General features: G+C 49.6%; 8 protein-coding genes across 8 annotated transcripts; 4 read left to right on the top strand and 4 right to left on the bottom strand.

Moving 5' to 3' along the window:
* Positions 1–431: 431 nt before the first annotated feature.
* Positions 432–1,859, bottom strand: BDV38DRAFT_5393 (uncharacterized protein). Its single transcript, XM_032063513.1, has 2 exons — positions 1,173–1,859; positions 432–1,082 (listed from the first exon to the last, which is right to left on the bottom strand). The coding sequence occupies exons 1-2, from the start codon at positions 1,639–1,641 to the stop codon at positions 550–552; spliced, it is 1,002 nt and encodes a 333-aa protein (XP_031920011.1). The 5' UTR covers positions 1,642–1,859; the 3' UTR covers positions 432–549.
* Positions 1,860–2,148: 289 nt separating this feature from the next.
* Positions 2,149–4,324, bottom strand: BDV38DRAFT_5379 (uncharacterized protein). Its single transcript, XM_032063511.1, has 2 exons — positions 3,579–4,324; positions 2,149–3,518 (listed from the first exon to the last, which is right to left on the bottom strand). Exons 1-2 carry the CDS (start codon positions 4,192–4,194, stop codon positions 2,194–2,196), a joined length of 1,941 nt encoding a protein of 646 aa, XP_031920010.1. The 5' UTR covers positions 4,195–4,324; the 3' UTR covers positions 2,149–2,193.
* Positions 4,325–4,879: 555 nt separating this feature from the next.
* On the bottom strand, positions 4,880–5,371 carry BDV38DRAFT_232402 (uncharacterized protein). The gene has a single exon (XM_032053033.1). The coding sequence runs from the start codon at positions 5,256–5,258 to the stop codon at positions 4,944–4,946; it is 315 nt and encodes a 104-aa protein (XP_031920009.1). The 5' UTR covers positions 5,259–5,371; the 3' UTR covers positions 4,880–4,943.
* A 1,248-nt stretch (positions 5,372–6,619) lies between these two features.
* On the top strand, positions 6,620–7,163 carry BDV38DRAFT_277009 (putative small nuclear ribonucleoprotein (LSM7); the record flags this gene model as incomplete). The annotated part of the gene is made up of 3 exons (XM_032058387.1): positions 6,620–6,821; positions 6,904–6,975; positions 7,036–7,163. 3 exons carry the CDS (start codon positions 6,620–6,622, stop codon positions 7,161–7,163), a joined length of 402 nt encoding a protein of 133 aa, XP_031920008.1.
* A 190-nt stretch (positions 7,164–7,353) lies between these two features.
* On the top strand, positions 7,354–9,711 carry BDV38DRAFT_5082 (fasciclin domain-containing protein). Its single transcript, XM_032063450.1, has 2 exons — positions 7,354–8,681; positions 8,792–9,711. The coding sequence occupies exons 1-2, from the start codon at positions 7,950–7,952 to the stop codon at positions 9,479–9,481; spliced, it is 1,422 nt and encodes a 473-aa protein (XP_031920007.1). The 5' UTR covers positions 7,354–7,949; the 3' UTR covers positions 9,482–9,711.
* Positions 9,712–9,940: 229 nt separating this feature from the next.
* BDV38DRAFT_267043 (PAN-complex poly(A)-binding subunit PAN3) lies at positions 9,941–12,764 on the bottom strand (the record flags this gene model as incomplete). Its single annotated transcript, XM_032056517.1, has 9 exons — positions 9,941–10,968; positions 11,022–11,177; positions 11,231–11,375; positions 11,435–11,632; positions 11,985–12,091; positions 12,149–12,309; positions 12,412–12,466; positions 12,548–12,613; positions 12,692–12,764. The coding sequence occupies 9 exons, from the start codon at positions 12,762–12,764 to the stop codon at positions 9,941–9,943; spliced, it is 1,989 nt and encodes a 662-aa protein (XP_031920006.1).
* Positions 12,765–13,543: 779 nt separating this feature from the next.
* BDV38DRAFT_267042 (clathrin-mediated endocytosis regulator UBX3) lies at positions 13,544–15,154 on the top strand (the record flags this gene model as incomplete). Its single annotated transcript, XM_032056516.1, has 2 exons — positions 13,544–13,678; positions 13,745–15,154. The coding sequence occupies 2 exons, from the start codon at positions 13,544–13,546 to the stop codon at positions 15,152–15,154; spliced, it is 1,545 nt and encodes a 514-aa protein (XP_031920005.1).
* A 3,159-nt stretch (positions 15,155–18,313) lies between these two features.
* Positions 18,314–23,412, top strand: BDV38DRAFT_4948 (pleiotropic drug resistance family ABC transporter). The gene is made up of 6 exons (XM_032063442.1): positions 18,314–19,093; positions 19,148–20,026; positions 20,086–20,329; positions 20,390–21,319; positions 21,380–21,692; positions 21,772–23,412. Exons 1-6 carry the CDS (start codon positions 18,486–18,488, stop codon positions 23,280–23,282), a joined length of 4,485 nt encoding a protein of 1,494 aa, XP_031920004.1. The 5' UTR covers positions 18,314–18,485; the 3' UTR covers positions 23,283–23,412.
* Positions 23,413–23,510: the final 98 nt, after the last annotated feature.

Raw genomic sequence — 23,510 nt, 5'->3', positions numbered from 1 at the left:
TGCATTGTTTGCCTAGCGAGCCCCCATCCCAATCCCTCTCCACTAGCATGAAGTTTTGGATCAACGTTTCTTGTCATCGTCTAATTTTGCGTGACGATGGTTGACAATTCTTAAGCTCTCCTATGGTAGTCTACATAGTATTTGACAATGTACAATAGTGCGTGCTTATTCGATGGATCTGGCAGCTTGATGTACTTTCCTGAACTCTCCACCTCCATTAAGGAACCAAAAGTGATGTTGAGAGTCGTGTAAACTAATATCTCTAACATAGCAGATCTATATCTATGCCATACCGGTCCAAGCACTGGGTGCATTACTTTATTTCATGCCTTCCTAAGGGCCTCACACCTATTAAACCTAAAATCAAGTTTCAGAGAATCCGGTTTGATTTGAAAGATATCGGAATTGGACAACATTAGCCTGATTTAAATAGTCGAAAACCTTGTATTGGAGAATCTCCCCCCTTTGCGAGCCATCTCTAACTTCCTCAAAATGCATGAAAACGTTTCGTATCCAACCAAATTCACCGAACCCCGTTCATCCTCAACATCAAGACCGACCGCCCCGTTTCAAAACCGCAATCACACACCACCGTCTCCCATGCCCTTTCTCATCCTCCCTTACCGGCATCCACTCCCTCCGCACGTCAACCCCCAACTCAATATAAGCCACCAAATCCCTCTCAAAGGCCAACTCAATCTCAAACCCCATTGCCAGCATCGTCTCGAAAAACCCCACCACGACCACACGGCCCAAGTGCGGCTCAGCCACCACCCAGACTCTCCCGCCAGGAGCAAGGAACCACGCCATCGAGCGGGCGAGGCTCTCGTGCTGCGACTTCTGCCAGAAGCAATCAGCTGCGATGATACGGGTAAAGGCGCCCTTATTTTGCTGGGCGAATGGGTCCGTGAACACACCCCATTCATGGGGGTGGATGGAGACATCTGCAGTGGGGCGATGGTGCAGATTGGAGGCTATGTTGGAGGCGATTGTGCCTGAGAGGGCGGGTGAAGACGGGTGGTCTGTTGCTACGACTTTGGCTGCGTTGGCTAGGGCGCAGATGAGTGAAGGGAGAGCGGCGCCTGGTTCCCCCATCCCATGGGATAGGGGTGGTGTTAGTGGTGGTGGTAGTGGTGGTCTATAGAGAAAAGAAAGAGTGTTATGTTACTCACCGGCGCCTAGTTCCAGTACGCTCTCGCCTTCTACCTGCCATAGCTCATGAGGTTCTTTCTCCTTCTCGGGCTGTGGTGTCTCCGCGCGGCTGTAATATGCGTCTTCTACGCCCTCAGCTACTACTATGGCCGCGTTCCATAGGTAATGGGCAAATAGCTTGCGGCCCTCATTGACATCATCTGCTCGGTTGTCTTTCTCTGTGGGTTTTGTAGCATTCTCGTCTGAATGCTTATCATCTAGACTCGGGTACCCGGGCACCATGATCTTCAGGTCGCCCCAGCGAGTACCGTAGAGAAGCTCCTGGCCAGGGCCGCCTGGCTGTGGTGGCGGGTTACTATCTGGGAAGAGGTGCGACCGGAAAGCACCGAACACATCCTCCGGTGATTCATTGACATTGTTGAGATCCTCAGGTAGTTCTGGTCCTGGAACGCTGGGGGTAGGGAGGTTCCGTAGACGCGAACGGAGCATTGTCTTTGTTGCTTTGGAAGTGGCTGCCGAGAAAAGGAATGAGTGTATTGTTTCTTTTAGTCTAGTCGTCTCCCGTTTTGACTATGGGTTTAATATAACTGATTCTGTCGACAGTAGGCGGGGGGTAGTTGTACACCTTATGCATCTCTGCCGTGCAGCGGGAGCCAGATCTGGCGCCCCACTCACTATGGCCTTGGAGATTAAGGGTTCCCAACAGACTACGTATTATAGAGAGATCTTCAAATTAAGAACGGCAGGATTTTGAGTGACAGAATGAAGCCTTGGAAGGGACGTATAGCTCGTGCAAACCCCGCCAGAGCTCCGATATATTATATAGTAAATGCTGTGTTGTCCAAAGAATCATGCCAATCTGTTCATATATGCCCAACGAGAGAGGAACTAAAACTACTGGGATATCCGCTAAAACGCTCAAGCAGTACAAACCATGCACACAATAGATAACACCCTCATAAACCCCACAACCCATGCTACATGTCATGAATTTCCCACAAAAATGCAAGGCTAAAACAGGGAGAAAAGGGAAAGAAGAAACTAAGCTTTCACCAGTTTCCGGTCTCGGTCTCGTTCTTGCTCGCGCTCACGCTCAGTCATCGGTTGTCCACCCTCTTTCGCGGCGGCTGCGGCCCGCGCGTGGTGGTCAACCGTGTCGAGGATCGCTTGCATCAGCCGTTGATTGGCATCCGGGTCATCATCCTCGGTGGCTGGGTTGGTGTTGCGATTGATGCCGATATGCCTGTCATGACTCAAGGAGCTCCCTCGGATCTCACTCATCGCCCGGCGGGGCGACGGCTCCTTCCCGAGTGGAGTCCCGGGTATGGGGCCCGCCGTCGGAGCGGATTCCCTGCGCACGTTGTACTCAATCTCTCGGTGACGATCGATTTCGGGCATCACTACAGCCGAAGGGGGCGTGGGCGCGGAAGATATAGATGGCGCCATCGGGGCCGGTGCTGTGGTCGTCGGCAAGGACTCTTTCGGGGTCAAACTCTCTGGTCGCTCCCGTGCCATTGGATCGGGGCGTGGCTCACGGGCCTCACGTGGCTCCTGGAGCTCCTCCGCTTTGACATCCTTCCAAGAACACTTGGCATGCTTCTTCGTGCAGCCCATGCATGCTGTAAGGTTCTTCAAGCAATCCATGTGGAGGCGACGACACCGGTCACATGGGGGCAGTATGCGTTCACCGCGCTGCAGCTCCTCCATGCGGGCAACCATCTCCATCTTAAACGGGCCGCCGTCGTCCTTCTCATGGTGGTGGGACTTGGGCGGAGGGAGGAGCGATGACGGAGTGTTGGGGATGGCAACTGTGGCGGGGGCGGGGGTGTACATATTGTACTCCGTCGCATCCGACCCCCGCGGCCGTGGCCGGGATGACTGGCGGTTCTGGGACCCAGTCCCTTCTTCATAGCTGCGAGATTGTCGGTCTTGGGTAGTGAAGAACTTCTTCATCAACTCCGCGCGCGTTGTCGGAGATGCGCCTTTGATGGAGGTCCCATTGATAATGGTGACATTATCTGTGTTGGAGTGCGAGAACATAAACTGTTGCGACAGCGCATTGTCTTCAGTTGTGGGTTCCACACCGAGCCGGCCGGTGTTGACCGCAACGAAGCCGGTGGAGGGAGACTGGGTGTTTGAGTGGCTGCTGCCGTTCAGCGGATGTTGACTTCCATTGGCGTCGCGCCAGACGGGGCTGATAGAGCGATGCTGCTGTTGCTGTTGCTGTTGCTGTTGCGGCTGTTGCGATTGCGATTGCGATTGTGATTGCGACTGCGAATAAAGAGATAGATCATTCTCTCGACGGGTGACAATCGCTGTTCTTCGGTTTTTAAGACGATGATTGAGTTGTCTCGCTCGCGCGGACACTAGAAGAGGCGAGCGGTTAGCGTCGGCAGCCATACACATTGTTTTACATGAAAGCTCACCTTGGTCCGCGACCTGGATAATTTGTTGGAGGTTCTTCTCCAAAATCTCCAACGCGCCCAACTCCTTCTCCTCATCCTCAATAATCGGCTGCGGAGGGATCATTTTCTGCGGCATTCCCGATGCGATCAGCACGAAGTCTTCTTCGCTGATCTCCACCCGACACTGCTTGGTGTAGAATTGACAGACTCGCACGCCATTGCGGGTCTTCTCCAGATTGAATTGCTCTGGCTTGTTCTTGGCGAACTCCACTACGTCCAGCCAGGTGATGTTGGGGGAGTCTTTGCCGTGCGATTTGAGCACGCGGGGAGGGCCATCGAAAAGGCGCTCAAAGCGCTTGATCAGGATAGGCCCCAAAGGGCATGCGCCCAAATTTCCGGCAATACTCTCGTGACGATGTAGGACACCATCATATTCACCAATCAGGTGTATGATCGCGGGCATCGTATCATCGATGGAGACCAGAGGGAGATTATCCGGATACTGACGCGCCAGGTAGTTGATCTGCAGGTGGTTCGAATGGGTTTTGGGGACTTTGGAAGCGATGGGAGGGAAATCGCCGGACGGCGATCGAGGTCGCTTGCTGGACGGCTCTGCCGTCGCTGTCCTGGACTCCATGGCGTGCGGAAGAGAAAGTGAGCCAGGGAGGCGCACAAGTCACGAAGTGGATTGAATAAATACAATAAGGGAAAAAACGAAAAAAAAAAGAAAACGACAGCGGCAATGACTCGTGGAAGATGGCGTCAGAAGCGCAAAGGGAAAATTATTAAGCGATTCTAGGGCGATTGAGTAACGGGAACGTGGACGAAAGAAGTGCAGCCGATGGCGGAAGCACTGAAGGCTGCGGGTTGAGGTTTAGCCACTCGTGCCCGTTCAAGTTAGGTAATGACAATAAGAGGTAAATACCCCAACGAATCTGGGGTTCGATGGGGGGGCAAGGTCGAGAAATAATACACGAAGAGAAAGAAAAGAAAAAGGGTAATGACCAGGCCAGGATTCGCGCGTACACCGCGATACGGAAGAAAGAGGAGGGGAGAGGGGAGGAAGGGGAGAGAGAAGATGTTGGGGAGGGAAATGGGAGAGGGCGGACGCTGAGGAGAGGAAAGGAAGCTCACGAGAGGGGGGGGTATATTTGGAGCAAGAGATTGAAGGAGAGAAAGAAAAAAAAACTACCGCTTATTTGATTTAGTATTTGATCTCATTTCTTCTTAATTTATGATAGTCCAGACAGAGATCATCCATCTTTCTGAGTTGTCTCGTCCAAAAAAAAAAAAAAAAGGCGGACGGAACAGAATAGCCGTTGGGTAGGTTAAGTTTCTCCTGGAAAATACACAGTATCGTGCTCGTTCCCTCAATCTTGGTTATCTTTAGGTATGACTGGGGATGGAAATGTCATTCAACCCAATCACTTTCGTTCCTGACTTGGAATGGAAGATAGTAGTCAGGACAACTCTCATCCAGTGAAAGAGCTGGAGAAAGGACATGAGCGAAACAAAATCACCCAATGATATTACCAACAGTGCAGTTACTGACGGTGAGCGGAACGGATGCAAAAGCTCTCTTCCTTCAATCTTTTCCTCCCCTCCCGTAAGGTTCGATGATGCCGAGAGGGACACGATGAATGGCTGGATTGAATGGACCCGAACCCACAGTCGGGGATTGGGCGATCCTGAAAGTCTCATCTAACCCGATTTCTCTTAGTCGCGGTCCCGTCAAGAACAAGGTGAAGGGTGAGTACCTTAGCGCCTTAGGCAATCCAGCAGGTAGCGGGCGGAGTCCCGCCGGTCTCTTCCGCCGTCCATTCGGTGTGGCCCGGGAGCTCGGAACAGACTCGTCACCATCCATACCTGTTTTTTACTTGGTACGTAGTACTCAATCTTACCGGCAGCCTAGGAGAGTATCTTGAGCCATTTTCTTTCTTCGTTGATTTTTGATGAATTGAGATCTTATTATTGAGAGATTGCTTTTGACCCCCGAAGAAAATATTATCATTATTATCATCAGTATTATTATTACTAGCATCGGATTGGAATTTCGATACTAGTGTAGAAAAGATATACCGCTATTTTCCCGAAGTTTGATGGGGGCTTATGTTATGATCCCTTCTGATTGCATCAATCTCATATCAGATAGGAGGAAGAGACCAACCTAGGGACCGGATTCTGAAACCCCTTGCATGACCGGCTTGTCGGTAGGACAATGACAACCTAAAATTCCAGATTCATCCGTGACGAGGACCCTTTTGAAATTCTTCGAAATTAATAAAAAGTAACGGAAACCTGTTTTCCCGCCTTCTTTTCTTTCAGGTGTAACTCCTAGGCATACCTACACCAAACGTAGGATACTTGGTCAAGTGTATATACATACTGTGTCGATACCGGTACAAAGGGAAGGTCCCATTTTCCGAGACCAACCCAAACTTGCCGCTCCGCCCGTAAGTGTGCTGCCTAAGCCCGACCTCCATTGGGTAAAGGCCGACTCTGGCCGTCCACTCCACTGTCCTCTTACCACCCATGTGGACTGGATTTCATACACGCTAGTACAGGACGGGAGTAAGGTATGGTCACCGTTGACCGTGTGACGCGCAGTCATTGTGCGTTATCAGAGATTTTTTCCCTTTTTTACCTGGTGATGCTTAGCGGTCCGTTCCCGTGACCCCGTGACTTGTAGGTTCCCTCTCACGGCTACCTTGCCGCTGGCCTTACTGTTACTGCTATTATTGTTGAACCACAGAGGCACAGCACATTTATTCTCTGGCCGCTGACTTACTGAATCGGCCCCCTCCTCGAAAATCCCTCATACACCCGTGCCCCTTCCACCCCATCCTTTCCTGCAATTTGACGGACCAACCAAGTCCAAAGTGGGATCTGGTCTCTCACTCACGCATCCACCCACTGCAATTCTAGACAATTCCCCTCATCGGTTCCCCTCTCTTGTCTTACGATCTTTTCCCCTCTCTATTATATAACCGAGGAAATACAATCAACAAATAAAAAGCCCCAAAAAATAAAATAAAAAAACAAAAACTTTGTCCCAGCCAAGCATGTCCGAAAGAGGATCCTTCCGTGGAGGTCGTGGCCGCGGCGGAGGCCACGACAGGTCTGGCGGCCGTGGCGGTCATGCCAAAAGTGGCGGTGCTGGTGGCGGTGCGCAGCAGCAGGAGAAGCCCAAAAAGGAAAACATCCTCGACCTCAGCAAGTACATGGATAAGGAAGTTCGGGTGAAGTTCAATGGTGGCAGAGAAGGTAGGCCCACTTCTGTCACACCGATTTTATATATCTTTTTTTCTTAAAAAAAAATTGCCCGGATCCACTGACCAGCGCACAGTCGTCGGCACGCTCAAGGGATTCGACCAACTGATGAACCTGGTTCTCGATGATGTCAAGGAATCTATGCGCGGTATGTGACTCTGGTATATGTCCATGGTTTCCCCGCTTAATTCTAACGGCTTGTAAATAGATGACGAGGGCAACGAGAACACTCGTTCTCTTGGTTTGATCGTTGCTCGTGGTACTATCATTGTGCTCATCTCTCCTGCCGATGGCAGCGAAGAGATTGCCAACCCCTTCGTGCAAGCGGAGGAGTAAACGAAATCACATATGACGGATAATACTGGTCATTTCTGACATCGGCCTTGCATCTTTGGTCTTTGAGCAGTTCAAGACGAGCTCCCCTGCTCTCATGCGATACTTATCACAGCAATTGCGGAATTTAGTCTATTGACCTTTGCATGTGTGGACTGGTGACAGGCCGCTTATTTAACCACCCCCTCTATCTCTCAGCTTGCTAGCGCCCTGCCTGGCAAGTCTTTGTCTATCTCCAGAAAGGCTGATGTTGGTGTATCCACTTTGGACTATGAGGTCGAGTAGTATCTCCGCCATTGGTTGTTGTTAATAATATGAAGCGTCTGAAAGCGAATGGTCGGAAGCAGTTAAACGCAAAAATAAAATAATGAATCACGAGTCATGAATATCATGGCATTATTCATCCGCGTAGCTTTGTTCTACCAAATGTTGATCGCTACTAAGATATCCTCCACATGGCGTGACCGTGCTAAGCCTGTGACATCATGCTATATGACAGTAAGCTAGCGTCATGGAATCTCAGAGCTAATTTACATTTCTGGTCACGAATACGATTACGACTGCTCTAGACCGTCGCAGATTGGACAGCTTAACGTGGACATATTCAAGGATCCTGATCAATCGGCTTTGTTGGAAAGTTAACGCTGCGGCTTATTATAATTTAATCGGCAGCCTATATTCCACCATAAATACAACTCGATACCCATGTACCAAGCTACGTTGATCCCGCACTTATCCTCCCTTATCGTGCTTACCCCGGAACCCTAAGTGATACTAAACTGAATCACCATGAAAGTCCATCTCTGGTCGGTGGCAGTAACAGCCACTCTCTCCTCGGCCTTATTCATTCCCACCTCCCAGCAAGCCCTAAATGACCTCGACCTCAACAACATCGACGGAAAAGATAAAGCGTCCCTCGATGATTACCTCTTCCAACTCTCGCTCCTGGACGCCGCATCCGAAATCCAAAACAGTGACCTAGATGTCACCCCCACCTCTATTTTCGACACAGTAGACGCAGAAGACTACGACTGCGACTACTTGGATGATAACAACTATGGCGACACAGAGTACCTCCCCGAGGACATCACCGAGCTGCCCCCTTTCTCCCAACTACACTCCCCACACCACCCGCCCTCCGACAAGACTATCTACGAGCTTATCACGGAAAGCAAATACACCACCATCCTAGCGAAGCTTATCAAGGAAGACAAGGAACTAGTCCATCTCCTCAACTCGACAGAAGCAAACCACACTTTCTTCGCTCCCACGGACGACGCATTCAAGAAGATTCCGCACCACGACGACCACAAACCACCCAAGGAGCTCATCCGCGCTGTCATCAAGTACTACCTTGTCCCGGGACTTTGGGACGCCCGCACCGTCTTCCATAGCCACACTCTGCCGACTGAATTGGAGAGTCCAGCATTGGGAGACAAGCTCCCCCAGAGACTATCCGTCCGAGCAGGCTGGAGAGGTCTCACGCTAAACTTCTATAGTCGGGTCGTAGCACCCGATATCGTAAGTCATTCATACCCTGGTCTCCCTGTCTCTCTCTTCATTGATCCTTCCAACGAAAAAAAAGCAACCCACCAAAACTCCAAGAGAAAAAGAAACTAACAATCTCCCAGCCCGGGAAAAACGGCTTAATCCACGGTATATCCAGCGTCCTCATCCCACCCCCAACAACCAAAACCCTACTCGACCTCGTCCCCACAAAATTCAGCACCTTCGACCTCGCCCTCATTAAGACCAACCTCACCATCCCAGAAAACAAAGACAAAGATACTAAAAAAGGCCACACAATCTTCGCCCCCTCCAACACAGCCTTCAGTAAACTTGGCTTTAAAATCAACGCCTTCCTGTTCTCGCCCTACGGCCAGAAATACCTCCTCGCTCTTCTCAAGTACCATATTGTTCCGGACCGCACGCTGTACTCGGATGTCATTTACACGGAGAAGGGCGAGATCCGACCGTTTGGGGTCAAGGGATTCACCCATTTGGATCTACCGACGTTGCTGGGGGACAGGAGGTTGAGTGTTGATGTGGTGCGGTTTGGGCCGTATGCTTCGCTGAAGGTTAATGGATTTCAGCGGGTGGCGGTTGCGGATGTGTTGGGGCGGGATGGGAACGTGCATATCGTGGATGAGGTGTTGGTTCCGCCGAAGAAGGTAGTGGAGGGGGCGGCGGAGTGGGATGAGTGGAATGAGGAGTTGACGGTGGAGGATCTGAAGGAGCGGCTTGCGGGGTGGGTGGAGGAGGATGATCATGATTATTATGGTAAGGGGATGGAGTCGTGGACGCATGGGTTTGACTTGTAGGTTGAGCCGTTTGCTGGTTTGAGTATCATTTCTACTGGTTACTTTCAGGATGCCAAAAGTTGGCTCTACCGAGATATGTACGCACATGCTAGGTCTACCGAGCCATTCAAATGATGTGATATGTCTGTAATCAATTGCATCTGTATCTTCGTGCATATCAATGGCACCATATTTTCAAAGCAAGCAAACATCCGTTGCCGGGTTGCAATAAAATCAATTCGGAGAGGTATGATCCCAGCTTTCCGCACAGATAAAAGCAGTTGTAAGTCGGCCGTGAGACTCAGTCTTCTGAGGGCAGATTTCTAAAAATGTATCCTCCAAAATAAGAACCATGTGCAAAGACATCGCCAGATCATTTCATACGAGATATCTCCTTAACCTACTTCCCTCCGCATATATAAAAAGTCATTCCTCCGAGGGAAAGGATCCATCGTGGGATTGGCCCCTCTATAGGGCTGTTTAATGAAGCCTTCTGGTCGGCTTCAGGAGCGCCTGAAATGACGACTCTAGTGCTTTCTTGATGTCTTTGTAGCTAACAACAAAGCAGCTTTGTTCATCGCGACTCACCAGAGTGATTTTCTCATCGGTGCCCGCATCTAACTTATTCAGACATGAAAGCACATGACCAAGGTCAACGACCGGATCACCCTGAGCATCAACTTGGTGGAAAACGTAGTCGCGGAACATCTTGAGGAAGTATCGCTCCCCATTCTCGGACCACTGCCGGTCGTGCTCATACTCCGGCCGCTCGTTGACGAAATTCAATTTGGTCACTAGTCGGACCAAACGGCCATTCTCAAGTTCCCGGCTCAAGTCTGACGTCAGTTCATCGTCCATGTGAAGGGCTGAATCGAATGTCGACATTAATTGTGAAGAAATGCCAGTTATGAAAATGTCAATATTTCGGTCTTGGTCCTTTTGCAGTCCATTGAGCAACCAGAACACCGAATTTTTGAGTTGTGGACTGTAAGCACGTGTGAAATGCTCCATAGCTTTGGTCGGGTTATGCATGACACTGGGCGTATTGGCGCCCAAAGTCATAATGAGTTGTCCGAAGTTAACTAAGTCTTGACGCTGGAGGTCCGCGATAGACCGCTGGGTGTCATACTGGACCACGTCCATGATGGCACAGGCGTTCAGGCGAATACGATTTTTGCCGGTGACGAGGACTTTACTAGGATCAAGAATCCTTGCGGCAAGCCCGTTGCTGTGGATGGACTTGAGGCCGTTTGCGATTTGGGTCATATAGCCCCACAGGACCTGCTCCGGAATATGCGTATTATGCCGACCTTGAAACCTATTCCCAGCACCCAGATGTTGTTCCGCAAGTGTTTTGGAGAGAGGGTGGTAATCAGTGACAAAGATCAGCGAGCTGTCTTGGAAGCTCCTGCTGGTAAATGCATCGTGGACTGTTACCACGCTTCCATTACAAACTCGTTTCCACGCCTGAACCGATCGGATCGCTTTCTCATTTGTCAAGCGAAAACCTTGGGAGCGAGTCAGCTGGGATATTAGGAAATTGAAGAATACAGGAGTTCACCTTCGAGTCTTCGAAGAGCATAGAAATTGCCATCTTTGCTGGACTGCGCTTTGTATACCCAACTGGGAAAGCCAAAGATGGTTGCGTTCTTTTGGTGATTTAGATCCAATGGGACAAGGGAATGGAAGTAATCGACTTGAGCGGGTAGTTGGGTATCTGGCTTCCAGTCAGCTCCGCTGGGTATGGCTCATGAAATGGAATCGACATACTCGGCAAGGTTTGTAGTGTAGCTGCGGCTTTCTTCTGCAGTTCCTCGCGGAAGTCATTGGGAAGGAAAAGATCATGAACATTCCGTTGGTAGCCTAGAGTGTTTTGGCTATGAGGGCCAATAGGAGCGTACAAATGGTACTGGACCTGTATTAAGGATTATAATGTCAGACATGCCCATCGTTTCAAGTGGCGTAGAGACCTACCGGTTGTTGGAAGCCAGACTGTCCGGCGAAAAAGGCGCCGCCCAGTGCTGCAGCTGCCGCCGCAGTATCATGTGCAAAAGGGTTTGCCTGGACTGGACCGACCGCACTAGCTGCGGAAAGGGGGTTCGAGGCTGTCACAAAAGGATCAAACGGGCTCGTCGAAGGAACGCCACCGTTACTATTCCCTTGAAGAGAGGCCTGGGGACGTGGGTTAGTTAAGTTATAACGAGAAGGGCCCGTAGAGTGTGTCATGTGATGGGACTCTGATGGAAATTGACAAACGGGGGAGGTAAAGAGGGCCGCAGGTATGTAGCCGCAGTCCGTCCAAACGCTCTGCATCTTGATAGCAATAGAGCTGCCTAATCTGACAAATGCACGATGCCAACTACCGATAGTTTTGGTAACGTTTGGGGGCGACCGAAATTCCCGAGCAAGCAGAGTGGCAGGATGTGGGGTTGAAAAGACAGAAGAGTGAATTGCATAGGCAAGGGAAGTTTATTTATTTTTCGGGGTTTTGGTTTGCATTTTCACTCGGAAGGTGCAGCCTTACCAAGTGGGTAGTATCGAAGCCCTGAGGCACAAATTCCTGTACTTCAGCCACAGACCAGTCCGGCGTCATTGTTTCAGCACGACCCGACGGGGTGCTGGTATTAGATCCTGCTTTGAGTCAATGAGCAATGGTGCACCAGTAAGTGAAGGGTCATCATGACATACGTGAAGTTATATTCCTTGGTTGGAAGGGAGCTGCATTAGCAGCTTTGGGGGATATTGTTGCAGCTTTCTTCGCTGTAACTGATGCTGTAGTTGGCGAAGAGCCGTTGGAGGATAGTAGAGAGGGTGTAAAGCTCGGGGAGTCGACGTTCAGCCGTCTTCTACTGTTGTTGCTACTGGTACAATCCACGTAAGTCATTGTCACTACACGTCAAAACTGAACTCTTCATGAAGAGAAGTTCAGTTCGCTGCCCGGGTATGCCAACCTGTCGGATTGATATGTTGTATTCACTTTATGCGGGTCATGATTGAAGGCGCATCCTTTCGGGAATAAATACCAAGGTCAGATGAAGTTCGTAATAATGATACATGCGGCAATGGGCTAAGGGACTATCGCGGCACCTTTATCTTCATATCGGCAACGACCGTATATGGTCACATTTCGACATAGGGTATCTTTCGCATTTTCTACCAGGACAACAGCACAATCGTGTCAGGTCAACTAGAGTTCCCCACATTGTGAATCCAAATGTATGTCGGACTAACCTCGTGCCTTCATTTTAGGTGATCCCGTCGCCCGGCGGGAGTCATCCAGGGTAGGCTTCCCTGCGGAAGCCATTGTATCTCAATCCACGATTCGGTGGGGGATTAACGTAAAACGATATCCATTGACTCAGAACAAAGAAAAACCGGACGACCGAGTATATCTAGAGGAAACCACATTCCTCTACTGAATGAATTCTGCAGCCTAATCCAACCAGTGGGTGACACTTGCGTCACGCCCTTGAACAAAGGGTTTTGCTAGGGCAACTCGCAAGAAGCCAAAGACGGATACGTGTGTATTTCCAAATTGCGCCGCCCTCAACGCGAGGGAATATACAATCTAACAAAAAAAAGCCGATGAATCACCACCCGAGGACTAGGAACATAACGCCGTCTTCATGCCACGGATGGGTTGAAGAGGGTTTCGCGAGGCGACATGGGGATAACAGGGCCCGCGGGGAGAGGGGAAGGCGAGAGAGGGAATGGAATGAGATGGTCTGTGAGTGTCCAACTCCGGCATGGCCTGTGCACGGACCATGTGCTGTCACCAGGCGCGCGTCTACCGCTAACCTCGAGGCGGCGATGACGGAGCTCTAGTAAGAGGACAGCTAAGTTATCGACGTTGACTAGTCGTCACTACTTCGGTATTTCTTACAACTTTAGGCTCCCTGGCGCCTTATTCTTTGAAGAGTCTTTTATTCAACCGGTTTGTATTCAACTATCTCCAGGCTTATTCACTACGTTACGGTTACGGTCCAACACCATTAGCAACTAGTACCTCTCCGTTGATCCCGACGAGCCTCTCACCAAAGCAATTGTTTTCCCCAATTGTATGGATCGAGCCATTGACCGACAATGTCCTCCTCGGAGCTTGATATCTCCCAGCTCTCCGACAGCGAAAGGTCTGCTCTAGACACCTATATAGCTGTAACGGGTCAGGAGCCATCGGAAGCTATTCCTTTGTTGCGCCGTTCTCAATGGAATGTGCAGGTATGGCAAATCTCATATGTAACAAGTCAGTTGAGTGATAGCTGCGGCTAACAGATCAAACCGAAGATCGCTATCTCCAAGTTTTTCGATGGGGAAGGCCCAGACCCAGTCGAAGAAGCTCGTGCAGCTCTCAATACCCCTCCTCCTCGACCGAATCGTCAAACCCAAAATCTCATGACAGATGACCTCGCCACAAGCTTCTCCTCGGCTGTACGTGCCGCCGATCCTGCTCCCCGAGTCGAGACTCAACCAGAAGGACAACCAATTTATCGTCCGCCTTTCCTACTAGCTCTCCTATTCACTCCGATCAACCTTCTATACCGATTACTTTACAGTTCCTTCCGCCTCTTTGGGACACTGTTCCCTTTCCTTCCCCGTTTCTTCAATACAACCGCAAGCTCAGCTCTTCACGGTACACGACGGAACACCAATGGACGCCGGCCGCTGGGGCCCAAAGACACAGCCGCCAGGTTCATTCGAGAGTTCGAGGAGGAATATGGTACCAACACGCTGCCTTTCTTAGAAAATGGATACAATATGGCCCTAGAAAAAGCCCACCGGGACCTCAAGTTTCTTCTCGTGGTTCTCCTGGCTCCTGAACATGATGATACGAATGGTTGGGTCCGGGATACCCTCTTGTCCCGGGAGGTTATCGACTTTGTCAATGACCCGCAAAACAACGTCATTGTTTGGGGAGGCAATGTGCAGGATTCGGAGGCATACCAGGTTGCAAACTCTCTTCGGTGCACCAAGTTCCCTTTCGCAGCTGCCATTGTTCACACTCCCAATGTATCATCAACGGCCATGTCCGTCGTCTCTAGAATATCCGGAACTACTTCACCGTCAGAATTCATTGAGAAACTCCGAACCGCCATCTCACAGCACAAGGAGCCTCTAGAGAGGATTGGGGCCACTCGGGCCGAGCAACAGGCTTCTCGCAGTCTACGGGAACAGCAAGACTCAGCCTACGAGCGTTCATTAGCCATTGACCGAGAGCGAGCGAGACAAAGACGGGAAGCCGAGGCAGCTAGACAACGGGAGGAACAAGAGGCTGCTGAGCGCCAGGCCGCAGAGGAGAAGCGGCTCCACGATCTCCAGCAGTGGAAGCGTTGGCGGGCACAGGCTATCCCCGACGAACCGAACGCGGATGTCAAAGATGCCGTTCGTGTTAGCATTCGACTGCCTTCGGGCGAACGTGTGATTCGGAAGTTCGCGCCAGAAGCTGACCTTGAAGAGTTGTATGCATACGTTGAGTGCTATGATATGCTGCAAGAGTCCAACGAGAAAACCACGGATGTTGAGAAACCAGATGGGTTTGAACACCAGTACTGGTTTCGGCTCGTTTCCCCTATGCCCCGGGTTGTATATGAAGTCGGTGCCGGAGGGACCATCCGGGAGAAGATCGGTCGGGGAGGCAATCTCCTTGTCGAATCAATCGATGACGAAAGTGATGGGGAGGATGATGAAGAGTCCTAGATCTCACTAGGGACTGTACTAGTAATGTATGCATACTAGCTGAGGGCAATTCATGGAGTCAAACTAGACCTGTCTAACTAGTCTCTTTCAAATTTGATACGATAATGATCACGAACAGTATCGGGCACGTCGAATCGACGGTGCTCTCTACATCTGTAGAACATGAATAACTCTCAGGATGCTTCCATTGGTACCAGAACCGGCACGTTGGGTTGATCTTTGATGCTGAAAACTTAGTCTGCCTGTCTCCCTAGGTACATACCAAGCATAAATTTTCCTGTGGATAGGAGCCCCGGGAGCACGCGTGTCCCATTGCGCCAAAGTGGTCACTAAAGGATTTGGCCGTGTTCAAACTTGCAAACAACAGTATTCCTAGAGTGACACTACGATGGCCTAGCATTGACCCCTAGGTGGCGGCTTCCGGTCTATTACCGCCAAAGTTCACAGCAATTGGCCATTCTTGTGCCGAACTCCGTGGTTTTAACGCCTCCCAGGGACAGAGCCTCCCTACCTCGCTTCGGGGACTATACCGTGAATAGAGGCAGCAAGAAGGATCTCATTTCCACCAAGTTACAAAATAAGCGTGTCGGCATCGTTGATATAGGCATAGCAGTTGTTCCAAGTGATACCTATGTTGGTAAAGAAAATAATTGGATGTAGCTCCTCACTAGGATACAAGAAACAAGGTCGATGAGCCCGTAGAACTTGAAGATCAAATGAAAGCTGCCGTGAGACCTTGACCCATAGTCCTGCATGCACCCTTTGCAGAAATGGTGGGCTGTTGGTGGCGTGTTCTTCATATCGCTATCGCGCAGGATGATTTAAATATCTTCAACAACTAGTTACTCCGTACACAATATCTATATGGAAATCACATACTTTATAATATCACGGAGAACTCTAGAAACAAACAAACTAAATTGCCAATACTAACTAGGTACGCCACCATAAGAGCAATATTTACTTCCACCGCACCATTCCTTTCAATGAAGACGAGGTCTTCGCCGAGGTCGTCATGTGCAGCAGCCTTGGCTGCTGGCAATCTCAGATGAACCCCTCCTGGACACCACCAAAACGAAGAGGCTAACAAACAGGTATATGTTCGTGTTAATGAACATATTAGAATGTCTAGAACCGCATAACTGGTAAGATATCGCCACTGAAATATCTATCTTGCGGTCAGTCAAGTTGGCGTGGCAATACTCTTGATAAGATGGCGTGCTGCACTTGGGCAGGGTAAAATCGGAGTAGGGCCTGGGTACGGGACAAGCCTTAGTTCAACCGGAACCTCCCTCAACCCTACTACCGTAGGTCACAAGGGGCAAGACATTTGAATCCTCGGCATATACCTATGTAATACCAGCCCAGCAGCCGTGTTTTACATCCAACTAGCCTTATTTCCACTATGCCTTGGGGTCCCCGAGGTTTCCACCTGTATAGGCAAGCTTATGCCCTGTATATTTAGGCTTAACTTTGTGCCACTACTGTCGGTGTATGTATCAAGATGATATGTTATACTATATTGTGATGTATACCAGGTGGCAGTGTAACCAACAAGGCCCAGATGTGACAGATCCCGATATACAGAGCTTGGACTTCGATAAGCGCAATCATGGTCGAATTAACCAGAGCCTGATCTCTATTATGTAACGTCGGTTAGGCACCAAGTTGATACGTAGACCATAGCGCACATTGGATGCCTTAGCTTCGCCCGATCTCCAGATTATAAGCGTATAGCAAGAGAAATAAAATCGTGATTAAGGGTACAATCGGGTAGTGTGGTCACCCGAGGTGTTATTAGTTTCCATATGGAGGTAGTGCGCCATGACCATGTTCTGATCCAAATCTTAAGAAGCTTCGGATTTTAGATGGGTCTGATCTGTCATGAACGTTATCTGTTCAACCGCGGTCATGAGGGCCTGGGGTATACATATGTTGGGGGGGGAATAACATCCGTTGATGGGAAAACATTGGGGGTCGGTGTAGAAAGTGTATATGTACAGATGCATGGTTGGATAGATAAGATGAAAACATCATCTTTAGGTTATCGGGGCATACATCAGCCGTCCAAAAGGGGCAACCGCTGGAATGCAGCTAGAATAAGATGTTAATACACTTGCAGCGCTGAAGGATCTCGGATCTGGTGCACCCGATACTGTACCGTAAAAGAGGCGAAGAGGCGAACAACCCGGACTTCGGATTTCGCAGTTCCCGCCCCACTTGCTACCGGGACTAAACTCATTAGGGTCAATGCACCAGGTTTCAAGGTTCATCAGACTCGGAAAACCTTTATTAACCACGTTTTTCGACTGCAACGGAGAATTTTCTGGCCACCCCCTTTGCCTTTTCTGGCTATATTGTGCTTATCGGTACGGGAATACGAATCTTACGAGGCGTTCCACATTCGATGTCTTCTCGACTAATGGTCATATCAAGCTCATTGCGCAACCCTACTATGTAACACAACCGTTCTCTTTTGTGTTCCTTTCAAAACACAATTCAATTGTGATCAATGTCGGTGTAACATGATGTAAGTTGATATTGATTGAGCCTCCACTGGATGTGTTGTCCTACATACACGGGATCGCCAATCAATTGCGTAGGATAAATTATAACCGTTAAGGTGCTTCCAGGAATCATGATGACTATCAATGACCGCCAACGGAGTAACCATGAGTCATTAGGCAATCTGTTCTCAGACACATGGATCGAGTCAGCCTTAAGCGGAAAAGCTCGTAGTAGCTCTCCCAGGGACACGCCCCGTAAATGTCAAACGGAGCTGGCCAGTGGTGCTGTACTTACCAGAATAAGAACGGGATTCGCTTATCCTGTGACCCGGTTGTGCTGTACGCAGCGGGAGAGAAATATTCGGCTCTGCCGTCTTGTCGATGGGTCCGGACGCCTAAATTTCCAGGACCCGATTCGCTTCCTCGTTTAATTCTTTATTCTCATTCGCTGGAGTTAAATTTGACGAGTGGCCCAGACTCTGATCATCCTAGTTTTTTTATTATATTCTTTTATAGTCTGACATGGAAATAAGAGACTAATACGGAGTTTACCGTAGGTACTAAGTATGGACGGCGTTAGGTTCCATTCCGGGGGTTCGTCATTGGAATTTGGGACCTTTATTATTGGGAGGGCCCCCTTCCTTTCTCCTCCTTTTGATTATTTACGTTCTTTTCTTTTACAGATCTGAACACATGGACGAACGCTTATAATAATATCTATATACTAATATATACCCCTTATACCCCCGCACGGTCTTCTGCTTTCCCTTTTTAGTACCTCTTAATACTACCTCGAGACTGGACGTCTCTACCTTCTAACCACTATGTCTCTTTTGGGGACTATAAATCCTAATCTCAACCCCGCTCGAACAGTCGGCGCTCAAGGGGAAGCCGAGGGCGCAGCTCCTGTGAGCGGAGGGGAGCCATTGCCTATCTTCGAAGACAATGACAGCGCAAGAACGTCCGAAACCGCCCTGGAAAAACTCGGCAAAGACGAATCCAAATACGATGAGCAGATCGCAGAAGCGGAGGTCACCCGCTTGGCGCAGCAACTGACCCGGCAATCGACGAGGTTCTCTGTCAGCCAGAATGCGGAGAACCCATTCCTGGAAACCAAGGAGGATTCCACATTGAACCCTCTCGGCCCCAACTTCAAGGCAAAAAACTGGATGAAGAACCTGTTAGCCCTTACGTCTCGTGATCCTGAAAGACACCCCAGACGGGAAGCCGGTGTCTCGTTCCGCAACCTCAGTGTTCACGGTTATGGAAGTCCGACGGATTATCAAAAGGATGTGTTCAACATGGTCCTTCAAGTTGGTGCCCTGTTCCGTGCGATCACTGGCACCGGTAAGCAGAAGATTCAGATTCTACGCGACTTTGATGGCCTGGTGAAGAGTGGTGAGATGTTGGTCGTGCTGGGACGACCTGGAAGGTAAGGATTTTCTCCACTATTCATAATAGTGTAACATGCTAATCAAAGCAAAAGTGGGTGCTCGACTTTCTTGAAAACACTTGCTGGTGAGATGAATGGTATCTATATGGACGACAAATCAGAATTGAATTATCAGGGTATTCCCGCCAAACAAATGCGGAGACAATTCCGTGGTGAAGCTATCTATAACGCCGAAACCGATGTCCACTTTCCTCAGCTGTCTGTTGGTGATACCTTAAAGTTCGCTGCACTTACTCGTTGTCCACGGAATCGATTCCCCGGTGTCTCGAAAGAGCAATATGCCATCCATATGCGCGATGTTGTGATGGCCATGCTTGGTCTCACGCATACCATTAACACAAGAGTCGGTAATGACTTTGTCCGCGGTGTCAGTGGTGGTGAACGAAAGCGTGTCAGTATTGCAGAGGCAACTCTCAGCGGTAGTCCTCTTCAGTGTTGGGATAACAGTACCCGTGGTCTGGATAGTGCAAACGCCTTGGAGTTTTGCAAGACCCTAAATCTGATGACGAAATATGCTGGTGCTACAGTCGCTGTGGCTATCTACCAGGCTTCTCAGAGCGCTTACGATGTTTTCGACAAAGTGACTGTCTTGTATGAAGGCAGACAGATCTACTTTGGCCGCACAGATGAAGCAAAGGAATTCTTCACTAACATGGGATTCGAATGTCCGGAACGTCAAACGACTGCCGATTTCCTTACCTCCCTTACCAGTCCATCTGAACGTATTGTGAGGAAGGGCTACGAGGGCAAAGTTCCACGAACACCAGATGAATTCGCTGCTGCCTGGAAGAACAGCGAGGCACACGCGAAATTGATAAGGGAAATCGAAGAATACAACCGGGAATTCCCCCTGGGTGGTGAATCCGTTCAGAAGTTTGTTGAGTCCCGCAGAGCAATGCAGGCGAAGAACCAGTAAGTTCATTGGCAAGATGTAAGAAATTCCCCTGGTTGTTAATCTTATCTTCCTGTAGGCGCGTGGGATCTCCGTATACGGTTTCCATCTATGAACAGGTCAGACTCTGCATGATCCGCGGCTTTCAACGTCTGAAGGGTGATTCCAGTTTGACCATGAGTCAATTGATTGGAAATTTCATCATGGCCTTGATTATTGGAAGTGTCTTCTACAATCTGCAGCATGATACGTCAAGTTTCTATTCGCGTGGTGCTTTACTTTTCTTTGCCGTGTTGCTAAACGCATTTTCCAGTGCGCTCGAGGTATGTGCAGTTCTTTACCCTCGTTAGCTCTGAGGCAACACTAACCAGCGCACTACGCAGATTTTGACTCTGTACGCACAGCGTCCCATTGTTGAGAAGCAGGCCCGTTACGCAATGTATCATCCGTTCGCTGAAGCTATCGCCTCTATGCTTTGTGACATGCCCTACAAGATCACAAATGCAATAACGTTCAACATCACCCTTTATTTTATGACGAATCTTCGCCGTGAACCGGGTCCGTTCTTCGTGTTTCTTCTATTTACTTTTATGACTACCATGACCATGTCCATGCTTTTCCGTACGATAGCCGCTTCGTCCAGGACCCTCTCTCAAGCTTTGGTGCCTGCCGCCATCCTTATTCTGGGTTTGGTTATCTATACCGGTTTCACCATCCCTACTCGGAACATGCTTGGCTGGTCGCGATGGATGAACTACCTTGATCCCATTGCCTATGGATTCGAAAGCTTGATGGTTAATGAATTTCACAACACCAAATGGAAATGCTCTAACGCAGAGCTTGTCCCGAACTATCCAGGTGCCTCTCTGGCGAATAAGATTTGCTCTACAGTCGGTGCTGTTGCTGGTTCCGAATATGTTTATGGTGACGACTACCTCGAGCAGAGTTTCCAATACTACGAGAGCCACAAATGGAGAAACCTGGGTATCATGATTGCCTTCATGGTGTTCTTCATGACCACCTATTTGACTGCCACTGAGTTCATTTCGGAGGCTAAGTCCAAGGGTGAAGTTCTACTCTTCCGCCGCGGTCATTATTCTCGTGGTGCGGCTGATGTCGAGACCCACAACGAAGTATCTGCCACCGAGAAGACAAACGATTCCAGTGATGGCGCAGGTGCTGCGATTCAGAGACAAGAGGCCATTTTCCACTGGCAGGATGTGTGCTACGACATCAAGATCAAGGGTGAGCCTCGGCGCATTCTCGATCATGTCGATGGCTGGGTCAAGCCCGGTACTTGTACCGCTCTCATGGTAAGCTTCCGGTCGCGGCCTCGTTATGTTCCTTTTTCTGCTGCTTACATTGTCCTATAGGGCGTTTCTGGCGCTGGTAAAACAACACTTCTGGATGTACTTGCTACTCGTGTGACAATGGGTGTAGTAAGTGGTGAGATGCTGGTCGATGGCCGCCTACGCGACCAATCCTTCCAGCGAAAGACGGGCTATGTTCAGCAACAAGATCTTCACCTTCATACCACCACTGTGCGCGAGGCCTTGAAATTCAGTGCTATCCTTCGCCAGCCTGAACATGTTAGCCGTCAGGAAAAGCTCGATTATGTCGAAGAGGTGATTAAACTGCTTGGAATGGAAGCGTACGCAGATGCGGTGGTTGGTGTTCCTGGTGAAGGTAATTTTCCGTCCCTCATGCCTACATTCTCCTACTTTCTATGCAGTTCTATACTTCGTTCATGTCTAATGCAGCACAGGTCTGAATGTTGAGCAGCGGAAACGTCTAACCATCGGTGTTGAATTGGCTGCCAAGCCCCAGCTGCTTCTGTTCCTCGACGAGCCCACGTCCGGTCTGGACAGTCAAACTTCCTGGTCTATTCTTGATCTTATCGATACCTTGACTAAGCATGGTCAAGCCATCCTGTGCACCATTCATCAGCCTTCCGCTATGCTCTTCCAGCGCTTTGACCGTCTACTGTTCTTGGCCAAAGGTGGTAGGACCGTATATTTCGGTGAAATTGGAGACAGATCATCGACTCTCGCGAGCTATTTCGAACGAAACGGTGCCCCGAAACTCCCCGTTGAGGCAAACCCGGCTGAATGGATGCTCGAAGTCATTGGTGCAGCTCCCGGATCCCACAGCGATATTGACTGGCCTGCCGTTTGGCGTGATAGCCCTGAGCGCGGAGCTGTCCGCGACCACCTTGCAGAGCTGAAATCCACACTTTCGCAGAAATCAGTTGATCCTTCTCACAGCGATGAGAATAGCTTCAAGGAATTCGCCGCACCCTTCAGTGTCCAGCTGTACGAGTGTCTGGCCCGCGTGTTCTCCCAGTACTGGCGGACACCAGTCTACATCTACTCTAAGGCAATTCTCTGCATTCTCACATCTCTCTACATCGGTTTCTCCTTCTTCCACGCAGAAAACAGCAGACAGGGTCTTCAAAACCAGATGTTCAGTATCTTTATGTTGATGACTATCTTCGGTAATCTTGTCCAACAAATTATGCCCAACTTCGTCACCCAACGTGCTCTCTACGAGGCTCGTGAGAGACCTTCCAAGGCATACTCCTGGAAAGCATTCATGACAGCCAATATCCTGGTCGAACTCCCCTGGAATGCCCTTATGAGTGTCATTATCTTCGTCTGCTGGTACTACCCAATTGGTCTCTACCGCAACGCCGAACCCACCGACAGTGTCCACGAGCGTGGGGCCCTTATGTGGCTCCTGATTCTCTCCTTCCTTCTCTTCACCTCCACCTTCGCGCACATGATGATCGCTGGTATTGAGCTCGCCGAGACAGGTGGTAACCTTGCAAACTTGCTTTTCTCCCTGTGTCTGATCTTCTGTGGTGTCCTCGCTACCCCCCAGAACCTCCCCGGCTTCTGGATCTTTATGTACCGTGTCTCCCCATTCACATACTTAGTATCAGGAATGCTCTCAACAGGTGTCGGTCGCACCACCGCCATCTGCGAAAAGGTCGAATTCCTGCACCTCACCCCGCCAGCCAACACCACCTGCTACGACTACATGGGCGATTACATCGGAAGCTTCGGCGGCTACCTGGAAAACAACAATGCTACTGATTCCTGTTCCTTCTGTCAGATCTCGAGCACGGATACCTTTTTGTCTGCGGTCAGCAGTTACTACGAGGACCGGTGGCGCAACTTCGGTATCATGTGGGCCTTCATCGTCTTCAACATCGCCGCCGCGGTGTTCATTTACTGGCTTGCCCGTGTGCCTAAGGGCTCGAGATCTAAGAACTAAAAAAAAGTGGATCCTAAATATGGTTCCTCTTTTTGTTTTCTTGTCTTAATCTTTCTTCTTTTCTTTCTGGATATATCTTTCTGGAATAAAATAATTTGCGAATCTCTGATACCTTGATGTATAAGAGAGTCGAGGTTTTCTTCTGTTTCTCTGGTTATGAACCATGAATTCTGATTTAACATATATACCACCATATCACGTTTGATGCTCTCCTCTATTTTCCTGTTC

This window comes from Aspergillus pseudotamarii (genome assembly GCF_009193445.1).
Source record: "Aspergillus pseudotamarii strain CBS 117625 unplaced genomic scaffold BDV38scaffold_1, whole genome shotgun sequence".
NCBI lineage: Eukaryota > Fungi > Ascomycota > Eurotiomycetes > Eurotiales > Aspergillaceae > Aspergillus > Aspergillus pseudotamarii.
The sequence above is the reverse complement of the archived record's forward strand: the minus strand, read 5'-3'. Positions and strand labels throughout refer to the sequence as shown.

Excerpts from the sequence above, each read along its gene's own strand:
- BDV38DRAFT_232402 (XM_032053033.1), bottom strand. The coding sequence starts at position 5,258 with ATGAGACTTTCAGGATCGCCCAATCCCCGACTGTGGGTTCGGGTCCAT.
- BDV38DRAFT_5379 (XM_032063511.1), bottom strand. The coding sequence starts at position 4,194 with ATGGAGTCCAGGACAGCGACGGCAGAGCCGTCCAGCAAGCGACCTCGA. Across the intron at positions 3,519-3,578 it reads TATCCAGGTCGCGGACCAAG|TGTCCGCGCGAGCGAGACAA; the intron begins GTGAGCTTTCAT and ends CGCCTCTTCTAG.
- BDV38DRAFT_5393 (XM_032063513.1), bottom strand. The coding sequence starts at position 1,641 with ATGCTCCGTTCGCGTCTACGGAACCTCCCTACCCCCAGCGTTCCAGGA. Across the intron at positions 1,083-1,172 it reads CGTACTGGAACTAGGCGCCG|GCGCCGCTCTCCCTTCACTC; the intron begins GTGAGTAACATA and ends TGGGGGAACCAG.
- BDV38DRAFT_5082 (XM_032063450.1), top strand. The coding sequence starts at position 7,950 with ATGAAAGTCCATCTCTGGTCGGTGGCAGTAACAGCCACTCTCTCCTCG. Across the intron at positions 8,682-8,791 it reads GGGTCGTAGCACCCGATATC|CCCGGGAAAAACGGCTTAAT; the intron begins GTAAGTCATTCA and ends ACAATCTCCCAG.
- BDV38DRAFT_4948 (XM_032063442.1), top strand. The coding sequence starts at position 18,486 with ATGTCTCTTTTGGGGACTATAAATCCTAATCTCAACCCCGCTCGAACA. Across the intron at positions 21,320-21,379 it reads GTACTTGTACCGCTCTCATG|GGCGTTTCTGGCGCTGGTAA; the intron begins GTAAGCTTCCGG and ends ATTGTCCTATAG. Across the intron at positions 21,693-21,771 it reads GGTTGGTGTTCCTGGTGAAG|GTCTGAATGTTGAGCAGCGG; the intron begins GTAATTTTCCGT and ends AATGCAGCACAG.